Raw genomic sequence first — 24,438 nt, forward strand, 5'->3', positions numbered from 1 at the left:
TCTGATACCCCTAGATAAAATCTAATGCGACTAAGCACCTTCAGAAATCAACTAATTAGTAATTAGTTGACCACATAGCTGTTCTGTGTTATCCTCAGAGGTTTGTTATAACAGCGGTTTTCCAACATCTACTTATGCTCATGAATGCAAAATTAAACTTTGTTATTTCATCTTTTTTTTTTTTTTATTAGTTACATAAAACTTTTTGTCTTCAAAAACTAACTGCCACCTTTTTTCTTTCATACCTCTGTGCAGGGATCAGATTTTAGGATTTAGCAGTCGCCATATTCTCCAAAGTGGCTTTTTTTTTTTTTTTTGCTCAATAGCCTTGTGGAAATCTTTTCCTCTTTCAGTCTGAAAACTCTCAAGTTTATCACTGTGGGTGAATTTTAAGCCTTCAGAGCCAGACTTTCTTTAAAAAAGACAGCCTTTGTGTAAAGTTAGCAAACAAAGCATGCTGCAAACCTGTGCTGAGAGAAGCACGTATATTTACTTACTTTTTAAGCTGCATCCGTTTGCTGAGCAGAGGGAGTGTGTGTGCAAGCAATGCTGGTTTCAATATAGAAATATTTTTTATTTGTTTGATTTTATTCCTTTATTATATGTCTCTAGCAGTGAAAGGGAAGCTTGTGAGAGATGATGGGAAGATGGATGGATGGATTTAAACAGACAAGCCTTTAAGATACTTTAGACTGCAGGCTGGAGGTTCACATCTTAGCAGGACAACGACTGAACATGCAGCCAGAGCATAACAGGATGGACTAGATCTAAGTGTAGTTATTTGATAAACGGCCTAGTCAAAGCCCAGACCTAAATACAATTGAGAATCTGTGGCAAGACTTGATGTTCACAGATGTTATGAGTTGAATATGACTGAGTATTCAGTAGGCAAGAGTAGTAAATATGCACTTTCAAAGCCTTGGGGGACTAAATGCGTGTTGTGCACTTTTTACGTTTTTTTATTTGTAAAACATTTTTACATAATTTTTCTACGTCATCACAGTCATATAGTACTTTGTGATGATTTATCCCATTGAATCCCAGTGAAATGCAGTGGCATTTGTGGTTGTAATGTGACAAACTGTAAAAAGGGGGTATGTTTGCAAGGAGCAGTAAATGACACATTGTCCTTTGAACAATCAGAATCAAAACAGTAAAAAAAAAAAAAAAAGTGAACATTTTCATTTTTTAATTATTATTTTTTTCTTATGAATCAGGCCAAATTAATATTTTTAAGAATCTTCAACCTGTAATGAGACAAAAATACTTTCAAATGAATAATGCAACCAATACTCTATCAGCTCTATCTACTTATCATAAATTTAAGTCAACATGAAATCCAGCACCAACACTCTGACATGGAGCATTAATGCATATTCGTCTTAATTACATCATAATGGTATAGAAAAGAATATGCTGAAACTTCAGTGTCATATTTCTCAGGTTGTTATCATGTTACCATGTCTGGGCCAAAACTGTCCAGACTGTTAGAGCTGATCTTTTAAAAGAGACACCAAGCTGATGCATCAGGTTATACCTCCACCTTCAGCAACCTGCCACAGATTTACTCCTCAAAGCTCTAACTTGTGTCTAAGTTGTTCATCAGTAAATAAAAACAGGCTATTTCTGTGTCATTGTCAGGAAATAGGCTCCTAATAATGGCTGAGTGCTTCCTGGGCTTGTACACAGAGTCATTAATTCCTCTGAAATGGAAATGGATAGTAATGGTGCACTTCAGGACTAATAGGCTGGTTTGTTTTTTGCTGGGATAAATGAGGACTGATGGCAATTGTTGTGTGATGTGTTTACAGAGCTAACGTCTGATTGTCTGCTGGATTATGTAAATATAAGACATACAGTATATGTAAAATAGATCTAGGAAGTAAGAGCAAATTAATTTGACCTAAACTAGAAATTCAACATGAAACTCATCAACTTTCCTTTCTGTCATTTCACATCCTTCTTTGAGAGGTAGTGGAAAATTTGTGATATGAATCTCAGTGTAATTTGGATGCGTTTTTTAGAAGATATGTACAGAAACATGCAAGCAGAGCTGAACCAAAGTAAAAATTTAGGTACAAGAGTTTATGTTTTGTTTTGCACAAATACTGCTGATGAAGAATCACTCACACCAAGACGTAAAGTTTGCGAGCCTGACTTGTTTGACTCATCCAGTGCTCTCTGGGGCCCCCTGTTGGTTTCGGGACCAAATACAGCTGCTGGGTTTGCTTTTGCACTGGCCTGGCTCTGTGGGCACATCTATATGAAGAACTTCTATATTCCTCCACACTTTTTTATCTTCTGAGTGGATGCGTGTGTCGATCATTTAAATCTTTTTGGTTTTACTGCCATTATGTTGTTGTTTGTTTTTATTTGAAGTACATGTGTACCTTTATGAAATAAAATTAGATTTGTTTAAAAAATGTTGGTAATTTAATTCAAAAAGCGAATATCATGTGTGTTGCATAGGTTGATTATAAGCAGAGAAATACATTCCATTTGTTTATTTTTGTTAATTTTGATGCTCACAGATGATGAAAAACCAAAACGTAGTTTTTCTTATAATTTCAACATAAAACTAACAAGTAAGGATTTTGTTAAAACAGAAATGTAAGCCTAGTTCAAGCTCAGTCACAAATTACAAATGAAATGAGAAAATGCACCTATTAAATAGATGACTGGATCACCGAGCAACAGTTCAGTTTATTTTCATGATGCTTCTTACATTGTCTCTGGTTCAGAAGTGCATTAACATGAGGAAAACAGTAGTTCATGTCCTGGATTCATCTGTGGTGCATCTTGAATCAGTTATGGATCTGCTCAAACTCTTGATTGGGCAAAATCCTCTCAGTTTATCCTTGTTGATTGTGTGTCTTTTTCTCCCATACTTTTTCCTCTCCACACAACTTTCCATTAACATTTTTGCTGTAGAGCACTTTCTGGACCGTCAGCTTCTTCAGCAGCATCCCTTAGTGTCAGTCAACTCAGCAGTCTCTCCCATGACTACTCATAATATAACATTTACGTGCTCAAAATCATTTTTATTGTATTTTTTTAAAACTGAATTGCATGTATTCATAAGGACTGAGACATAATCATAAAATCTGACATAAATAAGCGCGTGATTGTGTGTAATGACTATATAAAATATATAACTTTCAATTTTTAGATCGAATTAATGAAAAGAAATAACGCAACCTTTTGGTGGTGTTGTGATTTATTGAGCTGCGTTTCTAACTGTATTACATTTTCCGCAGCTCCTGAGAAGAACAGCAGGGTTTGTTTTGGTTAGTTTTATCCATCCAGTTTGCGCTGCGCTGTCGGATCAAGCCTCTAAGTTTAGAAATGCGCACAGCTGTCTTGTCACACTTTCCACGCCGCCTGTTGTTATACCACGCTGTAGTAGCGTGTCTCTTTAAATGCGGGGTTGCGTAGATCCTTCATGAATGAAACCATGTGATCCAAACATCATTTGACGTCTGGCGCCTCCGACCACAGACTAAAACAAGCGAGGAGGCAGAGAGACCTGTGAGAAAGCGTGAGGCGGCGGAAAAAATAAAAATAAAAAGAAAGAAAAAAGAAGCGCTTCTTCTCCAACTCCCGGCTGTCCTCCTGCCAGCGCTCACACCGTGTCCACACAACAACAAGGCTCCGAAGGCGCCGGCTCCAATTCTGGTGAGTCGGATTTAATTTGAAACAAAAGTGAAATCGCTGAAAAAAAAAAAAAAAAAAAAAAGTGCTGAATGTGGCGGTGTTTTGCTGAGTGTGCGCCGCCGCCTCAGCCGTCGCGGTGCCGCGCTGCTGCCGCCGCCGGGCTGTCCCCTGCTCTCCCCTGTCCCCCGCCGCTGTTTAAAGGGCAGCCAGCGCTGCTGGTAGTGCTGAATCATCATCGCTCGGTAAAGCGCCACCGCGGACCCGCTGGGTCGCTCGAACCGCCTCGCTCTACCGACCAGCCGCAGATTTCATAATAACACAGACAAAGGGGGCCTGGCTGCCGGGTGGGCTGTCAAAGCTTAAAAACTATGTGTCGGAATTAGAGGACCGTGAGAAGGAGGGGGGGACGCTGCTCTGCTCAGCCTGGGGATTCCCTTGTTTTGAGGCTGAAACTAAAGGAACGAGGGGTCGTCAGTGGCAGCTCGGAGCGGTAACTACACCTAACCTCATTAGCGGAGAGGCGGCAGCGGCGGCGGACACAAGCTGGACACATTCAGGTAGGACAGCTGCTCCGATGCTCGGTACCTGCGCCGCCTGAGGTGGGTTTATTTTGACGTGCTGACTCGCAGCCCGTTCGCCCTTTGTTAAGTTCTGTGACTGAAACGTGCCTACAAATCGGACTCTGCGTTCAGGCTGTCATCCCGGAGTGTCGGTAGCTGTCAGACGTCCCAGCAGCTAGCTTAGACGGAGCGGCTGTTTTGACATTTGCTTTGTGTCAGCCAACCCGCCGACAGGCCTTCAGCTCATGCGTCTGTCAGCGGAGAGGATTTATTTTTCCTTTTTATTGTGTGAGTGAGCGTGAGCGTGAGTGGAGCGACGTGTGGAATCGGCGGGTTCGTCTCCTGGCACGCCGGTGTTGTAGCTACGCCGGCTGTGCTGGCGGCAGAGATGCTGATTCATCACAACGTTGCTATTTCTCAACGTTTGCGCGAGCGGAGCGGAGGCATGAGGGAGCCATGGCAACACGGCGGCGGCGGGCGGACAAAGGTCTGGAGCGAAGGAAGAGGAGCTCAGCTCGTATTGTGACGAGGGGACAAAAATACGCTCCGCTATGTCGCTGATATTCACTTTTTCTACCTCTGGTGATAATTAAACCACTTGTGTGTTGGAAGAAGCTGGTTTTTAAAACGGAATTTGAGCTGAATTCGTTTGTTTTCCATTCGTTTGTTCCGCTGGTGCTTTATAGGCAGAGGCTCATCAAACGGCATCGTACTGTAAACTATTTTAGTCACCATGTTTCGACCTTTCGGTCGCATTTATTTAATAGGTTGTTCAGGCAACCTATTCATTTACCGGATTTCTATAAATATTGACATTAGCTATCATGAACGTATTAAAGGGATGATTCTAAATTTTATTTCATTTAATGCCACCAACCTGACAGGGACTATCAACCTCTATTTATAGCTAAGTCTGCCACATATATAAACTGAAGTGCTCCTGTTATTTATATCTATTGTCTCTTTTAAATAAATTAAGTAAACTTAAATGTTGTACTGGTGAACATTAATAAATTAGAAAATAACAGGGAAGTTATTTCTCCATTCCTTTTAGCTTTCCATTAATATATCACAATATGTTTCAGCGATAAACATCCTTTTTTTAATTAGTCTTATGTAATATTCATATGTGTTTCAGATACATTTGAATTTTTTTTATTTTGGGGAAGTTCAGCTGATATTGTGATGAGGAATAAAAGATAGGCTCTGGTATCTGTGATGTTGGCTTTTTTGGTAATTGTGAGATAATTGTAATTAGGTTGTGGTGAATTGTAAATTAGAATATTGCCAAAAATATATATACCTTATTTCAGTAATTCAATTCACCTTTCATAGTTTTTCCTTCCACTCAATTTTCCATCAACATAGTTGCATATATTTCTGAGCTCAATTATTTATTTTGGTCTTAATTAATATTCCATTTTCAGAAAAACTGTATACCACAAACATTGAAATGATTAGAAATAAGCTCTTGAAATATACCGCCCGAAATGAAATTCAACTATAGCTTCAGTTTTGCAATTAAATCACCAAAAGATGAAATCAAGTTTGCCGAAATGTGTGTTTTAGAAAAATGTCAAGTTTTAAGACTTGAATTTAAGTTCTGCTTTTTGTCTAGTCCCAGGACATTTTAAGGTTGTTGGTCATTAGAAAAAGTCAGCCGTCGACAGCTCTAAAAACTCGATTACAGAACAGTCAAAATCTACAAAAATACAAAATATAAAGAGGTTAAATAATGCTCAGAAGATGCCTCTGCTCATAAAGGCAGTAGGTAGCTGTTCGGTGTTTTCATTTAGTATGAAGTAGATTAGCTGGTTTATTGGTGAAAACCAGACAGAACTTCTGTTGTCTTAAATTACTTCACTCTCAAAAACGTCATAAAAGTTTGGCTAATTCATGAATCTTTGAACCGTCTTCTTATTTGGTTAGAGCTATTATTTACAAAGAAGCCGATGATTATTTTCATGGAAAATGGACTTTAGCGGCTGTGTATCTCCTATAATCTTCCTGTGTGAAACATCTTCTTTTCTCCTCCTACGGACTCCTACGATGAGTCCAGTTGCTTAATCAAAAAACTCTTTGCATGTTCTTTTGTCAATAAACATTATTGATGGCACACCTACTTTTATTTCTTTTACAATGTGGATCCCCTTGGAGGGTTTTTTTTGTTGGTTGGTGATGTCCACTTTGGTTTTGGCTTCTCTCAGACTAGTTGTTTGTTTCTGGACCAATTAATCTGGATTTAGATGAAAGACAAAGAGTTATCTACTGCAGGTAAGAAACTAAGTGCTTATAACTTTTTAACAGGAACTCACTTAAAAGCGGAACAATCCTTTTAGACTGACTTAAAAAGCAGGGTTTTAACCTTCTTTTAGTTGATTGATGTTGTATTTATGTAAAAAAAAAATAGTAAGTACAAAAATGTATATATTTGGTTACTTTCATAGAGAAAATCTTGATAAATATAAACTTACATCTGCCTCTGATAAACCTTAGCATAATTAGCTAACCTGACTCTTCTCTCTTTTTAAGATGAAAAATATCTAATAGACTATAAACATTATGCTTTTGCCTGTAAACACTTATTCAAATTGGGCGTCATAATATTTGAAAACCTTATATCTGTTTTTCTGAAAATATTGGCTTTACCTTAAGTAACTCCCCCAATAAAACAAACAAAAGCCAGAGAAAGGGATCGACTGTTGTGGCAGTTAATGAACCACGCAGATCCGAGCTAAAAAAGGAAAGCGGCTCAGTGAACTATAATGCCTTGCAACAGAATATCCTCTGATTGATCTCTTGTGGATAGGCCATTATCTGCTGACTGGTAGCAACCTATGAGCGGTGCAACTCTTAAACACTAAAGAGTAATAGGGAAGCTCTGTGGGCACAAGAAAAACAGAAACTTCACCCCCTAATGACTCCATATCAGCAGCTTTAGTTAGAGTCAGCACTCTGCAGAGTGTATCAAAAGTATGTAGTAAGCAAGTTGGCAAGTACTGTAATAGAGGGTCATAATGATGAAACAGTTGTATCAGTATTGGAGGGAAAAGCAACCCCCCCTTACCACCACCACTGTCTTCACACACTTTCCCCATTTCCTTTCTCTTGTTGAACGTACGCACACACAACCTAAGGGGCTTAGCTTTTTATACTTGGTATCAGTATTTAATCAGTGCTTGAAGTGCATTTCTCTGTCAAGTACTTTCCCATCCTTCCCTGGTGTTCGCGGTAATTGAACGCTGACCAATGCTTATGTGTGCAACTTTGCTGATGGTGGCGGAGCGGCAAGACGCGCGGAGCAAGGGGGATGAAGGAAGAGGGAGGAAGAATGAGAGATGGGATTTGCGGAGAGATTGAGAACAAGGACCTTTTTGTCTTCAAGGCATTCCCCTGAAAATGCTGAGGCGAAGCAAATGCGCTCTCGCTTGACAGATGGCGTTTTCACTTGTTACTTACCACAGCTAGTTTCTTTGCCCTGTTTTTTTGTGCGTGCATGTGTGTACGTGAGAAAGAGAACGCGAGTGCAAAGAGGAGACGGAGATATACAACACCTACAAGAACCTAAGACCTGCTTGTTGTTGGGCATTGTAGCAACGAAGTAAAAAAAAAAAAACACGTGTCTTAGTTCCTTTTTTTTGTATTTTTTTGCAAAGGGAAGTGATTTTACTAGCAGTTGGTCTTTGAACATTTCGCACTTCTTTCATTTCCACCCCTTCACCTCGTCTGACCTGAGCGGCCTCCTTCCAGGACAAAGTCCAAAGCATTAAATTCAGTTTAACGTCGCTCTGTTTCACCACATCAGAGCAGTTTGCTCTGATGTGGTGTGTGATGTGTGTGTCTGAGTAAAGAGCAGCTCTATTCCCTGCGTGTACGGGGATCAAACTGATGAAACGCTCCGTAAAACCTCCTTTGAAGGGGAGACGGGGCGAACAGCTAAGACAGGTGTTTGCTCTACAAAACAGAAAGAAATTTGTTTAGATTTATGGCAGAAAATATTAACAGGTATGCCGTTAATATAGCCATCTTCTCTTTGTGTGTGTGTGTGTGTGCTTAAAGGAAAGAGACTTTGGTGTTCAGGAACATCTGCTAAAGCTGTATAAGAAATAAAGGAGCTTATCTATTAGTTGTTTAGCTTTGACCTTAGTTGTGTCATTAAGTTGCTAATAAAAGCATGGTGGCCTTTATTGCTACCCACATTTATTGGTAGACAAGTAAAATGCCTTAAAACAAACTCATCTTTCATTGCATTAGAATAATGTCACACTGAAAAATTTTAGAAAAATACAACTTTTAATTCAGGTACATTTCCTCTGTGGTTAAGAAATCCTTCTTTACAAATTCTTTGACGGTGCTTTATTTCAGGGTCCTCTTGTTGTTCTGTTCACTTCAGCTCCCCCAACAAAACTTAGGTTTAAAGTCAAATTTTAAATCATCTGGTATTTCAAAAAGTTTACGGTTTATGATTTTCTGCTTTCCGATAAGGTGTTTGGAAGAGAAACACGTCCACAGCATTACAGATCCACCGCCGTACTTGAGAGTGGACACGCATTTGCCAAACCCAAATCTTCGTCTCGTCTGAGCAAAGCGCACAGTGACTGTTAAACTCCTGATCTCAAACATGGCAGATGGAGGTTGTTATGAAGACCCAGTGACTCCAACATGGCAGCTTTTGCTTCAATTCTCTCACAGTGAGTTTTGGACAGTTTAAGACTTCCCAAGCATTCTCCATCACTGTGAGTGGTGGCAGATAAACGTGGCTCCTTGTCCAGGCTCCTGATGAGTGGCTAAGATAATTGTACATCTGTGAAATGTCGTGCTCTACTGAAACAATTAGACATACACTGAAACTCAGAAGAATTTTTCTAAAACTTTCAGCTTGGGGAGATTACGCTGCTACTTTAAAAAATGCGTTTATTTACAGCGTTTTCCACAACTTTACCAGGAGCGTCTACAAATAATGACTGCAGTTGAAAGACCTGCTTTTCATAAGTTAATTAAAAGACTCAATAATACCTTTATTTGATTATTATAACATGAACTTAACCTGTGTTTTTACCATTACCTTTTTCTCTGTAATGCCATAAAGCTTGTTTTTGCGTAGTTTAAATACCAGAAAAGCTTTAACGAGTGGTACATCCCAGCTTGTTGTGTCTAAATGAGTGTTTTTTTCTGTCCGTTAGGTTTGTTGAAAACCTAATTACTGATGTTCAGTTTTAAGTTGTTGCGTGATGTGGTCTGTTTACCCCTGAGCTTTGAGAACACATTACAGAAAACTTCACACGCGCTGCCCTTGCACATCTAAAGCCCTGGATTGCGATAGATTGCGCAGGTGTTCACGATATTCTGTCCACCTTCTCTTTGTGTGTGTTTAAAGGCAAGAAACTTTGGTGTTTTTGAACATAATTCATAAGTATCGTCTGCGTGTTTATGATCGTCCTTACAACTGGGATTCCTCTCAGAAAAGTCTTGTTATGCTTGCAAATTTCAGAAAGTGTTAGCGAGAAGTAAAACGAGAGATGGAAACGCGGGAATAAAAGACAGAATTGGTAGTGAGCGAGAGAGGCAGGGAGGAAAGGAAGCAGTGGGGCAGATCAATATTTGAGTGTTTTTTTCCTCTCCACAGTAATGATGAAATATGGTGTAAGCAGATCTGGTGCATAATCATTGCTGTGCTCCACTGTCTTCCCCTCCCCCCCCCACACTTCATCTGCTTCCGCATTAGTGGGCTGCGTTATTTAGACTGTTTATACCCAAACTCTACAAGTGCATTAACTTCTTTTTACATAACCAGACTGAAATCAAGACAAATCTCATTATAAGTTGCACCAGAAGGATTAGCAGACAGAAAACAAGTTCACAGTTTTAGTTTAAGTTGTGTTCAAACTCATTTAGCTCTTCAGATCAACGTACGGTCTCGAACAAAGTTCCCACCTCTCCCCTAGTGGCGACAGCTTTCTTCACTTTCGAGAAGTTTCTGTCTGCGTGAGACCCTCTGTGCACAGTGACAATCCTGTGGCGTCGAGGCCCTGTGAACAGTGCACAGCTTCGAAGGCCCTAGTAACAGGAATACCCGCACTACCGGTTGTCTACTAGTTGCATCATCTCGATGCGCCAACTTGCCGCAGTTTTTAACTGCAGTGTGACGAGTCTCCGATTGTGGTATGAATTTGTGAACCTTAAAAAGAAAGAAAAAAAGAAAAGAAACAACACCAGTCTCTGTGGATCAATGCCAAGGAGTTAAAAGAGGGGGAACAAAGTCTGTGTGTCTGTAGCTCACGGTGGTGGCAGCTCTTAACCCTCACCTGTGACATTAAAATATTTCCAAGGAGCGGGAAGCTCTCCTGAGTTTCTCTGTTCATTCCAAAGTCTGATTTATAATTTATACATTCAAACTATTTTTAAACAAAAGTACAGCTTCTTCAAGAATGAACTGACTACATATTATTACAACCAAATTTTAGGTCAGCAAACCCAGCACTGTATTGTTTGGTGCTTAGAGCAACAATCTAAGGTGAAATTTACACATTTTTACAGGTTCTTCTGGCTTTTGTTGGAAAAGCCCTTTGCAACAAACGATTGTCTTCGTAACATACTTTACTTTAGTTCAAGCTGTTGCAACCTGAAGATTGGCAGAGGTTTAACGGAGTTGTTTAAGAACTGAATATTTTAAATATCTACAAAGTTAGATTTCTTTTCTTTTATCATGAATGAACATTGCATGAATGAATGAACATATCATGAATGAACATTTTCTCTTTTTTGTATAAATTAAAAATTAAACTAGATGTAGCTTGGACTGTTGGCAAAGGCAAGGGTTACTAAATTTTGGCTAAAAATACACAAAAGGAAATACTGACTATCAAACTTTGGAAAAGTAAGGAAAAGAAAAGTGAAAGTGGAATTTTTTTTTTTCAAACTTGGGAAAAAAAGCTGTTGAATTAGAAATGGAGTATTTACAGTCTGCATTTTGTGTGAATTCCTATAAATAAATAAAAATGTTCAAAAATTGTGATTTAAAAAGTGTGTTGAAGATTTAAAATTATATTGGATCTAAGTTGGTTGAGGGTAGGGTTAGGGTTAGGGTCCTTGAAAAAAAAGCCTTGAAATGGCTGTTTGTGAGAGAAGCACTGATTAGAATCTGAGGGCGATTTCTATGTTTAGGATGTAAAATCAGCGCTCGTAGTATTAATTTTCTGAGCTTTCTGATGTGAACGCTCTTTGTTAATTTATATTGGAAGCAGAGGTGATGTTATACATTGTGTGTGACAGAACTTTTGCTTTAAAAGAGGATTTTACGCATTTAAAATAGACAATTCAGTTACAGACTTCATATTTTAAACTGTTTTCGGGATCTTATGCTGTCGGTTAGCAACATGAGGTTGGCTAACATTTCTACAGTGGCTTGTTTCTTTGTTTAAAATCTCCTTCCAGTCTTTTTGGGTTCTTTCACAGAAATGACCTTGTAAAAATAGTAAAAGTAACAATCTTGACAATGCTTTTAATTTTTTGGGTTTGCAATCAACACCAAGTACAGTTTATCTTTATTATGATCAATCCAAATTGTTGTAACTTTTGCAATTGTTGTAATAAGAAAGGGGCGTGCTGTGGTGGCGCAGGGGGTTAGCACGCCCCACATTTGGAGGCCTTAGACCCGCGAACGTTGCGGGTTCGACTCCCGGTCCCGACGACCCTTGCCGCATGTCCTCCTTCAAAAATGGCGCCGGCTCAGCTGGGAGACACAGCTCCCGTCATGTGTGTGTTAATCTGTGTATAAAAAAAAATTCTTGCTGTAACTGCGAAATAATTTCCCTGCTGGGAAGAATAAAGTAATTTTTCTTCTTCTTCTACGATAATTTCCCATCCCTATTTATTTTCCAAAAACTGTCAACATTTCCCTTTAGTAAAAGGCAGACATTAAAACCTCGAAAGAGTAAAATGAAACAATGCTGCCTTACTTTGTTCAGCTATTCTGTTATCTAATGAAAGTCTTGCTCTCTCTCACTCTCTCGCAGCCCAAATGAATCTTAGACACATCTCAAGATTGAACTTCTGTTAACTTTTTAAGTATCGTCTTTCATCCTTGTACCTCCTGTGATTTCGTGTTTACATACCTCAACATCACAGAAAATGACAAACTTTTAAAGTTTCCTTCCTGCAGTCACAACTTCCACCACATAGAAAGAGATTGTCAATGCGGCAGTTCATTGGCTTATTAGACATGACATAACATGCTACTCACTTTCTGGGGTTTGTGATTGTAATCCAGCTGGGGCAGAATGACATAAGCACTGTACAGTTCAGTTCACATGACCATTGCAACCTTCGCTCACATTTTCACGGGTCAGGTCGCATGTTTTCCTGATATCGTCCAACCGTAGATCAGTGTGAAAACCAACCAACCAGTTCTGGTCACAAACAGATCTATCAGCTTTAACTTTACCACGCCGTAAAATCTGAAGGTTTTTATTATTATTATTAATTTGGGGAATTTAAGTTGAGTATAATCATTGAAAAACAAACAAACAAAAAAAACAGAAAGGAAAAGTGTGGAACCTTGTTTTTGTTACTTGTTTGCCGATTGTGTTTTTTGCTCTGGACTGTTTGCGTAGCGTGAAGAGATTAATTCCTTAGTGAATAAAAAGAGGTGACATAGCTGCAGCAGTAAGTGTGCGTGCTTCTCATACCGTCCAGAAGGATGGCCAGCTGATGGAAAACCTTAAAATGGGTACCAGGAATGTCCCCGAGCTGAAGGTCAGAGCTCCCTGTGGCACCAGACACGTCTCTGTGTTCGCCGAGACGCTTCTCCGTGCACTTTTCTCATCAACGTGCCTGATAAAGATCTGAGCATTTTCACAGAGAAAAACGGTGCTTATGCGCTGCTCCAACTTTCTTCTTCCCAAACTGCTATTGCTGACCAGGATGTAGGTATAGAGAGAGAAATAAACTCACCGTGTGGTTTGACTTAATACTGTCTCCCCTCGCAGCTCTGTTTGTTTTCCAAGCACACACACACACACACACACCCACACACACACCATGAGGGAAGCAACTTAACCAGCAGTACAATCTTTCTCTATTCAAAAAAAAAAAGAGGAAAAAGTGCTTATGAAAAAAAAGGGAGCCAGAGCTCAATTGCCTGACAGTGCAGTTTTTTTTTGCTTGTGTTGGGAAATTTGTCATCACACTCCGACTTACTACCTGAAATGGGAAAAACGTGTCGACGCCAGGAGTTTTTCGTGCCTTTAACAACACACTCGTTTGACAAAACGCACACACACGCACACAGACTTTTAACTTGCAGAAAAGTGTGAAGATTGTTGTTATTTTTCTCCTTCCCTGTGTTTTCTTCTTCTCCGTCTGTTATCATGCTTATTTCACGCTCTGCATACCTTCTTGTTAATGTCTTCCCTACTTTCTTTCTGCTCTTGCACGCGCTCCCAGCTCAGATGGGTGTCCTCTTCTCAGCTTCCCTCTCTCTCTCTCTCCCTCTCTCCATGGTCCTGCATCTCCACCCTTAGCGTCTTCTCTATTCACAGGTTGCCATTATCTCTGATCTAGCTCCTAATTCTCAATTAGCCTCCACACAGTGCCCGTCGTTAATTATTTACCAACTCCCTCAACACCCTCGGCCCGCTTTAGATCAGCCAGCTTAAGCGCTGCTTTGTTTTGGTCTCTCTTTTTTTTTTCTCTCTAGCAGAAACAAGGTGGGACCGCAGCCAGCAGCTGTGTTTTTGTGGCTCTCTGAGGTTTTAAACTCACGCTTTCCACATTATGCTGCCTTTGTGTCTCTCCATCCCCGTTCCCTCTGTGTCCTGCTGCGTGTCTTCGCCGCCTCACTCGGATGCCATCCTTTGTGATTTCAGTTATTGCTCAGAGAGTTGCCTGAGGGAGACGGTGCAGTTAAAGCAGCTGTTATGGCAGGATAATTCAATAAACACTGCATCTCAAACGACTTGTGACTCTCGCGATCTGTTCTTGATCATCCCCTGAACGCTGTGTTGTTTATGTGCGAGCACACCCACTCGTCTCCCTCCCCGGTGGCTTTTGGAGCATCTAATCTGGACGTTTATTCCCCCCCCCCCATGTCTGAGCAGCTAGCTAAATCGAAAGTCTCTTTCTAAGAAATTTGTCTGTGTGGGTCAGCAGTGACCAGAGCAGAAGGTTCTTTAAAACAAGATTAATTAGAGCTCCGTCTGAATCAACAACACACACCTACACACTCCCACACACACACACACACACGCCTACTCGCACACACACACACACACACACACACCCACAAGCTTAGAGTTCATTATCCTGTTAGTCTGAATTACACGAAGAGAAAGGAGTCTTGTGCTCTTCCCTCTGCTCTTTAATCTGTCTTTATAAGACTCATATTTACCACTCTAACCTCCTGCCACACCTTCGCTTTTCGTACCATCCCGATTTGCTAACAAGGGTCGATGTCAGAGATTATTTGAATTTTGTAGCCAATTCCAATCATAGTTTTTCTTAAAACTTTTACATGCCATTACCTATTTTAGCCAATTTCTTTGTATCTTTAAGGACGTTTTCGCACCTGATAGTCTGGTAGACTCGATTTGAACCCAAAATTGCAACCTTTGTTAAATTTTCAGATGGTGCAAGTCCTTTTCATACTACATTGTGCCAAACAAACTATAATCTTCCCCCCTTCGCCTGTGGTGGCGCTGCATCAAGAACTACTGAAGGACACAACACGAAAACCTCTGAAGAAGATATGAGAACAACTTCCTTCTTCACTAAATGTAAACAATAATGAATTAATGTTAGAGTTTAGTGGTTGTAGGATTTCTCTTTTGTCTTTGGCAAAAGACCTCCAGTCATTTCTCCCTCTGGTATTAGACTCTCCCATTTGTTTTGGATGTATTTACCCAGAATGCCTTGTGCTACAGTCACTTCCTGCTGTTGGAGCGGTCTCCGGTCAGCGTGGTTTTGGATACGAACCACGCCAGCGTCCACTTCAACCAAACTGAGACCTTAGTTTGTAGGTGAACCAGAGTTCACTTTTCTGGTCCACATTAGAGTTTGATTACGCATTCACACCTCCCCAAGCGAACCAGACTTTCTTGGCAAAGGAACTGGAGTTTGATTAAAGCGGACTAAACAGGGCTGGTGTGAATGCACCTTAAGACTCCTAATATACATTATTTATAATTGGACCAGAGGTGATGTTACATTGTGTGTATGACAGAGTAGTCACTATAAAACAGGGTTTAACTAACACTTCAAAACAAAAAGCTCTTTCACAAAACATTCAAAAACGACATTCGGACTACAAATCTATTTGTAGTCGGAACATGGAAATCCCGACTTCCAAGTCGGGAAAATCACCTGGAATGCCTCACCCTAGTGGGTTCTGTGCAGCTCGGTTGTTACTACTGTTACCCGGCGGTACCAGGGTATAGTTAGAACAATAAAGGTTTTCCGACTCTGAACGAGTGGAACAACTGGAATGCAGTAAAGTGGAAAGTTACTCCGAGTTCCCAGTTAAGAGTTCCGTTATAAAAAGGACGCACCATTTAGATGCCTCGTTGTCATTTCTGTAGGGCCTAAACAGCATGGGGGTTGAAGTCAACCCAACACCGTCACCCCTCTAATCAGCCAAGCAAGGTGGTCAAGGATGTAATGAAAACTAACTGGGGTCACTGCAGAGTGCACAGCATTTCTTGTCACTAGCAAACTTTAGCTGAGTCATGGTGAAGTGTGCTAAAACAAAAAAGATCCCTGGACTTTAGCCAAGGGTATTTCTTTCTGTAGCAGTGATGCGTAGCAGAGAACAAAACTGATAAGATGCCAGCTATGAGTTTACCCCCGCAGAGCGGGAGATGTTTAACACTCATTACAAGTGTAATGTTGAATATCAACTCTGCTGACATCCACTCCAAATCTTCTTTGGCTGGATTTTTGCGACCTTACAAGTGCAATATATTGTCGTCTTGATCTGTAATCTGAATGGCCAGAGGCAGTTCAGAGAGGGGCTCATTTCTGTGGGCTGATGATGGAACTGTTTTGTGAAAAGGGCTTAAAAAATAGAATCGATAAATCTGTCTTATAACATCTTAGCACAGTTAGCTTGGCTTGAATTACTGAAATAATAGTCTCACTGTGTGGCTACTATAGAGATTGTAAACTCTTAAATTAATTTTAAAAATGTATTCAAGTGCTCAAAAGGATTTAATGACATGTCTATTGCGCTTACTTAGGCCTTCCTGTTGTCTTCTAAAAGACTTACTCTCTCTTGTTCTCTTGCAGCCTGCATGAAGTAAGAACAGTTTCCTTTTAAACATATTTGTACACGTTTTGTTCGGTACTTTTAAACACCTCACAGAAACTATAAATTCACTCCTTCACTCAATAACAACTTTCACACTGAAGAGTGTCTGTGTGATCTGGTACCACTTTGGAATTAATACTTTAGTTTTGAGTTAGTTTTTTTTTTTATGCCAGTTTCTTGATGCGGTTTTTGTCGATGAAGCTGACGGTCTCATGTCTGATGGATCAAAACCTTTCTGATTTGAGGTTGTGATTGCTGCTGAGTTCAGTTTTTTTTCCTTTTTTAATATCGCAGACTCCAACCCCCTCCACCCCTCCATCCCTCTCTCCTCCGCCTCCCCGTACTCAACAGCTAAGCTCCTACAAATGTGTTGAGGATGCATTTTCACCCAAACGCTTTCCCACCCCTTCTTCTACCCTCCCCACCGTCCCACTCCTCCTCTCCACCTCTGTCCTCCTCCTCCTCCTCCCTGCTCGCTCTTCTCTTTTTCTTCTCTTCTTTCTCCCTTGTCATTTGCACCCCCCACCCTGTCTTCCTTCCGTACTCAGCATTTTTCCCGACTGTGGGTGTGATGTCTCTGTGTAACGCTAATCAGCTCTGGAGACGTCAGCATTCTTTCAGTCCTCTACCAACAGCACCCCACTCCTCCTCTTTCTCATCTCTTCTTTTCTCCCCTCTGTCCTCATCTGCTCCCTCCCCCCCACACTCACACCTTAATGTCTTTCCAGTCTTTCACCTGTTTTTTTTTCTTCTCCTTTCAAATTTTTCTTTTCTTGTCTATAAGCCATATTTTGCTCATCTCTAACACTTTTCACCTTTTCACCCATCCCCGCCTCTGGGTCCCATCCTCGGGGGGTGCGTGTGTGTGTGTGTGGGTGTGGGTGTGTGTGTGTGTGTGTCGTCTCTCCACTGTAACAGTAAGCAGCTCTACTCTTGAGTTGTCAGCGTTCTTTAAGTTGCTCCATAAAAATACAGCCTGCCACAGCAAAAAGCCTGTCTGTTGTAGCAACAGCGGCTTTGGCATTGACCGCTCTGCAACGATCACCCCACAACCATTATGGGAAGGACACCCCTAGACGGTGTGTGTAGGTGTGTGTGCATATATACAGTATATATATTTGTGTGTGTGTTTTCCCATTTTTCATTTTGTAAGACCCATTTCTCCAGCAAATAGTAGGATGTGAGGACCCACTGCTCCAAGATGGAGTGCTGTTTTTGGGCTAGTGGTTCAGTTTAGGACTAAGACGTGAACTGGGTTTTTGTTAGGTTTAGGTTTAGGGATATACTGGTAATGATTAGGTTCAGGGCCAAGGTTAGGATTAGGCTGCAGGAATTAATCAAAAATGAGTGGAAGTCAATGAAAAGTCCTTGTGAGGATGGAAAGATATAATGTGTGTTTGTGCACTGATTCGTACGATTAATGGCGTAGCTTTTACTCTACACATAATCGTTAACCTGGGTTACTTCCATGTGGTCTAATGGTCTAAACGTTTCTGGAAGTTGCATACAGTAGTTTAGTAGTGTGAATTTGAACACATTTTTTTGTCTTAAGACAGTTTTATTATGCTTTTTTTAATGGAATTAGTAAAAAGCTAAAGTGTTATTACCTTCATAATACCATTGGCGAGTCACATTTGAAGAAATAACCACAGTTGATTTAGATAATAGTTGTTATGATGCTGAAACATGCAGTGACTGATGTCAGCATGTTTTAATCATTGCAATACGGTCCCATACTTCAGATTTTCTTAATATCACACAGCTCTAATTACGAGAACTTCTAGACTGCAGTAGAGTTACATATTAATTATTCACCTCTATCACTTCATATGCTTTGTTTATTATTATTTATCTTTAGGAATAGCTAATTTTACATTTTAGTTTGCTGAGAAAAACTGCTGAACTTTTATCGTGTCTTAAACTAAGTTTCATTTAACAAAACAGGGAGAACTTTCGGACAACTCGTTTGTTTTACTTTTGTTTCACTGACTGATGACTGGCCAAATAATCATTTTGTGGATTTTAAGACATAACCATTTGATCGGGGGTCAGAAACAAGAGACTACAGCACAGCAATCAAAAGATGAGGAGGCAGACCGTCTTCTTAAACTGTTGAAAATAAATATTTATTTACAGTGAATAAAAAGACATTTAACCTTTTTTCCACTGACATTAAATCAGGCTAAACCTTTCATGGTTGGAATAAATAAGGATTACTAAAATGATTTGTATTTTCAAATTGTCAGAACAAAGAGAGACAATGTATTATTATTATTAGTAGTAGTAATACTAGAAGTATTTCTTCAAGCTCAGAAGGTTACATACATTAAAATAACTGCAACTTAGAAAAGCTCAGATGATGATGTCATTACTTCATGAGCTTCTGATTGGCTAGTTCACAACATTTGCGATCATTGGCTGACCTGTGGCTGACCTACAGGAAGCTGACCTAAAACAGGAAAGATTTAGTCTGATTTAATTATTTTTAAATTTGGTTACAGAGTTTTACTGATCACTGGCTTCAACATATCAATGAAATAATGAGTTGTTGCTAAAGTAAAATCTTAATGTTTTTTACTGATTGTAATTAGATCCAGTTGCTATTTTAGCATTTGGTCAGCCGATAAACCGGCCACGCTCCGATTTCCTTAATTTTGGGAGATCTGTGATCAGCTGATACTTAAATGTGAATGCTATCTTATCCACTGATCTTATCTACCTGGCCTAAGGTCTAAATATCAGCCTCTGTCCTCTTCTGCTCTGCAGTGAGAGGCTTGACTGACAGACTGGCCCACCAGGTCATGTCTGCATGTTTGCAGTTAACAATAGTCACCCCACTTTTGTCAACTCAGTGACTTTCTTGGTATATTTAGCAACATTTCCTTAAAAAAATTAAAATAAAATAAATTTTTTGGCCAAAATTGGAATCAGCAGGTCAAGCTTTTTAAAGATCAGCCAGAAAACTGCAATCTATGCACCGGTATTAACATTGCTTTCACGTTATTTTATTTTATCCACTGAACAAACCACACAATAAATGGAAAAAGACCCTTTTTCAACACTGTTGTTGTAAAATAGCCTTCTTAATATGAATCAGAACTACTGAGTGATCACAAATGGAAACAATCAAAAATGTTAAATGTTTATATGTCATTATTGCATAGTTTACAATATTTTAACCTCTGCTTCTGCTGATTGTTACCATAAGGGCCAACAACCTAACACCTTACAAACACAACAGCTGTGAACACTGCGATCAACAAATATTTCCTTAAGAGTGTTGGCCTGTAATTATGTAAAAAGCCCTGTAGATGTAAAAATATTAATTGCTTCGTTTTTATATTTAAATTTATTTCAATAATATATTTTCCCATTTCCAGGTGTGATTTTGCCCCACCACCCACTGCCTTTCAAACAAATTCCCTCTGTGCTCCTGAGCTGTTGGCAGGTGAAACGTTACAAACACACCTGTCTCCATTGTTCTGCATATTTAAGCTGTCTCAGTGTCTCCTCTTGTAATCGCTAACTCTATGATGTTGACACTCAGGCTCTGAGGGAACCGTGCCAGCTGCTTTTTGTTCTTCTTCCTGGCAGTATTGTGTTAAGGCTGTGACAGTAGGATTTAGCTCCGCAGTCAGTTCCGATCCAAGCAACAACACTCTGTTGTCACGTTAAAACATCCTTTTGAAAACTAACTTTAATTACGCCAAGATGAGGGATCGAACCTCTGAGGTGCAGGAACTCAAAGTTTCTCCACGTCTGTCGGCTTCTTCTCCAAAAAGCTAAAACTGCATGTTTGAGCGCTGCCGACCATTTTACATGTGTGTGCTTTATTAGACCCCGCAGGCATGGCGGCGGGATAATGTGCACGATCTTGGCAGCAGGCTTTTTGTTTCTGTGTCGATGGAGGGTGGGTGTTGGGTGTTCATGGGGGGGAGAGTTCGACACAGGGGAAATAAAACAGCGCTTGCCAGGAAATCGGCCTCCTTTTTAGCCCCCCCCCCCACTGTCTTCTCTCACCGCCTCCACCACCGGCAGCCACCCTCAGCCTCCCTGCCTTTGATGCAGCTATTGTGCGAAGATGCACCTCCAGCTGCAGGAGGCTGCATCACAGTAAAACTTCAGACTGCAGCAGCACATGTGGAAGCCCTCCAGTTGTTGAAAACAGTCGCCACGTGTTATTTGAGTTATCCCGACTCGTTAAGAGGAAGTTTGAGTTGTTTCAAAATAAATAGAATAAAAGCAGGAGGATTGACTGAAGCCTCTTACGGCGCTTGCTTTATTCCCACAACCTTAAACGTGTCATGCAGTCGTAAACAGAATTTTTAAAATTGCTGTGCCTTGACATATTTAGTGCGTGTGCGCTTAATGAGCTGCTAAATTTTTTTTTTCTTTGATCTGCAGCTATTTATAAATGTAGGATTTGTGGTACCCTCACAGACAGACAGAGGTGCATTGTGGGGGAGGCGCACTGCCACACAATTGGCTCCGTGTCTTTTTGATACAAAAGAATAAAGATGTAGCAAGACATGTGGCCTCGTGTCGTATAAACCCATCGCTTCCTCTGAAGGAGGAGTTTTTTTTTTGTTCACACTCGCAGCTTTGCTCGTTTATTTGATTTAATAATCTTTTATTTTCACTGTAAGCATGACCCTGTGTGACATTCTCACTGTAGAGCTTTGATAAGAAATACACAAGCAAATAGTACAGAAATAATATACAATTACAAAGCTTTGTATCAAAAATAAATATTTAAAAGCATCTTAAATTTTAATGAACAAGTTTTGGTTATTTCACTTTTTCTTCTGTTATGGACTGATATGAGTTTTTAGTTGGAAGTTAAAAAATACCTATGTTTAATGTCATTTACATTATGACGTTTTCTCGACTATTGATGCAAAAACAATAAACTATTATCTATAATAATGTAATTGCAAATTTTATTTTGATTTATATATTTAGGAAGAAAACAAAATAAAACTCCTCTAAACTTAGTATTTTAGTTTTCAAGTGAATGTGCTGATTGTGACGAATATTCTATTGCGTGAATAGTGAGATATAATATAATCTTGGATATTTCAGGTATATTTCGACAATATATTAGCTGAGTAATTAGTCAGGCTCTCTGCTCAGGTAGCCAAACAGCAGCCAGCTGCCTAAAGGGATATTTTTGAATGTTTTTTGTGTTTATTTGTTTTTTTTGTGAGATTCTGTTATTATCAGTAGCGATTCCCTTTACCTGTAGAAGAAAAAAAAACATCACATCATTTATGGAAACGTGAATAAATCCTCAGAGCAGTTTATCAGATGGACCTCCAGTTTTCACTGATTTATGCCATTTAAAGCAACTATAACTGGAATTACTGCTGTTGGAAGTGCAGTAATTAGTGTTGTCTTCTAATTTGAACAACGTCACTAAAGTTACGCTGGTTGATCCCGATTCCAACTTCAAGACCTGAAAAAGTTTTGCTTTACCATCAAGATCCTGCTGCAGAATCCCAATCTTTAACACAGACAGTTTACAAAACATTGATTTTTTTCTTTTTAGCTTTTTCTACAATCTGTCCCAACTTGACTTTCTGGTGATAAAAATGGAGATAATAAAAAAACTGTTTTGAAAAATCTGCAGATTTTTGAACAACATGACTTTAAAACCCTGTATTGACAAGCCTAAACAGGAGAGCAATTTTAATGGATTGCTTCAATCCGTTTCACTTCATTGACCGTGTTTCCACTAAAACCTCAGATAGGAGCTGAAAGAGTTAATAACTGGCTGGAAAGGGTAAACCTCATGACACCTCTCCATTTCTGGTAAGAAAACGGTTACTGAAAACGTTACTTAGAAAGACATGCCACGCATAGCTTGGCAACTGTAGTAATAAAACAACGTTATCGTAATAAAGGTGACAGGTGGCACTCCTTTGGTTTCCACAGCACTGTCAGTTTTTTTTTGCATGACTAAAGCTGTTTCCAAATCCATGAACTGAGCATTGTGTAGCAGTAGGTGAGGGAGAAGCAGCGCTGCTTTACTTTAAACTCCGACAGCTGGAGAAAACTTAGTTCATGGCAGCAGCTTCTCTGGGACTTTATTACGACAGTTTTAAACCTTTAGGGCGATATGACGTAACTTTTTTTTAATCGTTCTGAAAACCTTGGTATGCCTTGATAGCAGAACGTCCTGCTAAAGCTTCGACGACAGGTGCCTCCTGTATCTGTTAAGCAGCTCATCGAGTACAACTTGGCCATCTTCCTGACTCTACTCTCTCTCTCTAGCCTCTCCGTGGCTCGTCTGCTGTTTTGGCCCACTGGTCCGATTTCAAAAAAAGGTGTTAAACAGTCATCAAAGCCATGCAGGCGGGGGTGGACGCCACATAAAGTGTCAGAGGAGAGAGCAGAGTGTGGAGGCTGGGAGAGGGGACAAGGGGCAGGTTGGGTTGAGATCAGCAATCTGCTGAGTCATCATGACTGGTCTCATGATGATCTTGCAGCAGCAGCAACAACAATAGCCTCTCTTTATCTCAGGCACACACTGAGAGATGAGAGGAGGCCAGCGCACACACAGAGCTTGTCATTGAGAGCCTGTGGAGACGCTCTTCGCTGGAGCACTGAGCTCCAAGGTCTGATCTCATCTGTTGCACTTCCAAGCTCGCTCTTTGTTGACCTCTGATTCACACTTCTGTCTCCATCCTTTTGTTTCTTGTTTGCACTTTAGGACAAAAGCAAATATATTATTTCATCCGATGGGATTTTACTTCTTTTTTTTTTTTATCCGCTATAGGTGTCGGAGGTATTCACACCCCATCGTAATTTTTTTTTTTCCCCTCACAATTTTTGTGTACCCTATTAATGTTTTATTATGTGATGGAGCCACACAAAGTAGTGCCTAATTTTATAGTGGAAGGAAAACCATGCAGGATTTTCAGAAGCTTTTACAAATAAAAAATCTGAAAAGCGTGGCATGAGCTTATAGTTGAAAATCATTTTCAGCGACAGTGACAACCAAAAAAATAAAAAATAAAACAAAGAACGGCTTCTTAAACGCAAAGCCTCGTTTTGATGAACATATATTTTCATATATGTTCATGTTTCATATATGTAATATAGAGCGCACAGGAAATGAGTAACTTCAACAGGATGGAAGAAAATAAAACGATTTCATTGGATCTGGGGGGTTTTTTTGTTGTTTTTTTTTACAACATATATTTTCATCTGTGAAAATATATGTTCACAGATGCTCTCCATCCAGTCTGACTGAGCTTGAGCTGTTTAGCAAAGAAAAATGAGCAAACATTTCAGTTTCAAATCCTGAGGGCTCAGTACAGAGCCGCAACATTTTCTTAGAGGGGCCATCGGTTTTGTCGTTAAAGAAAAAGTTAAAAATCATGCCTCTTTAACAGCTGGTTGCTCAATTATGCACCATGTTGTGTTGCTCCATCAAATAAAATCCCAGTTAAAAACATTACATTTTGTTGTTCCACACGATAATGTTTGAGCGGTTTGAACACTTCTCTGTGTTGCTCTCTTTATCTTTTGAGATGGTCTGTCTTTATATTTAAACAGGACTGTAACAGTTAGCTTCCCTCTGGAGTCCTTCCTACAAACTTCACCACTTCCTCTTGTTTCTTGCTCGTTTCATCGTTATTGGCCTCCAGCCAGCCAATGAGAGCTTGTGAGCACAAAGGTAGTGGGCAATGTGAGTGAAACCACAAGGAAACAGGAAGTCAGGGAAATTCTAAGAATCGTTTGTCACTTTCACTCATGCAGTCTTATACAGATGCAAAAGGTCTGTGCCATGCTCCCACAACAGGGCCAGAATGCTCGGTTTTGCTTAATATCTCCTTTTTCTCTGGTGGGTATTAATCTGTGATAAATATTGATTCCATGGGGGAGAGGGGGGTTGATAAAATGTGGTTTCTTTTGTTT

At 39.9% G+C, this 24,438-nt stretch overlaps 1 protein-coding gene across 4 annotated transcripts in view; it reads left to right on the forward strand.

Moving 5' to 3' along the window:
- The first annotated feature begins 2,546 nt into the window (after positions 1–2,546).
- Positions 2,547–24,438, forward strand: part of mafgb (v-maf avian musculoaponeurotic fibrosarcoma oncogene homolog Gb) — a 30,145-nt gene continuing 8,253 nt past the window's right edge. Inside the window, exon 1 of one of the 4 annotated variants that reach the window (XM_028018158.1) lies at positions 2,547–3,675. Coding sequence is in view for 1 of the 4 variants with exons in the window: in XM_028018157.1 (XP_027873958.1) it covers positions 24,290–24,364 (75 nt within the window). In the remaining 3 variants the exon portion in view is untranslated. The other 3 variants (XM_028018159.1, XM_028018160.1, XM_028018157.1) reach the window with 3 other exon arrangements.

This window comes from Xiphophorus couchianus, chromosome 5, assembly GCF_001444195.1.
Source record: "Xiphophorus couchianus chromosome 5, X_couchianus-1.0, whole genome shotgun sequence".
Classification (NCBI taxonomy): Eukaryota; Metazoa; Chordata; class Actinopteri; order Cyprinodontiformes; family Poeciliidae; genus Xiphophorus; species Xiphophorus couchianus.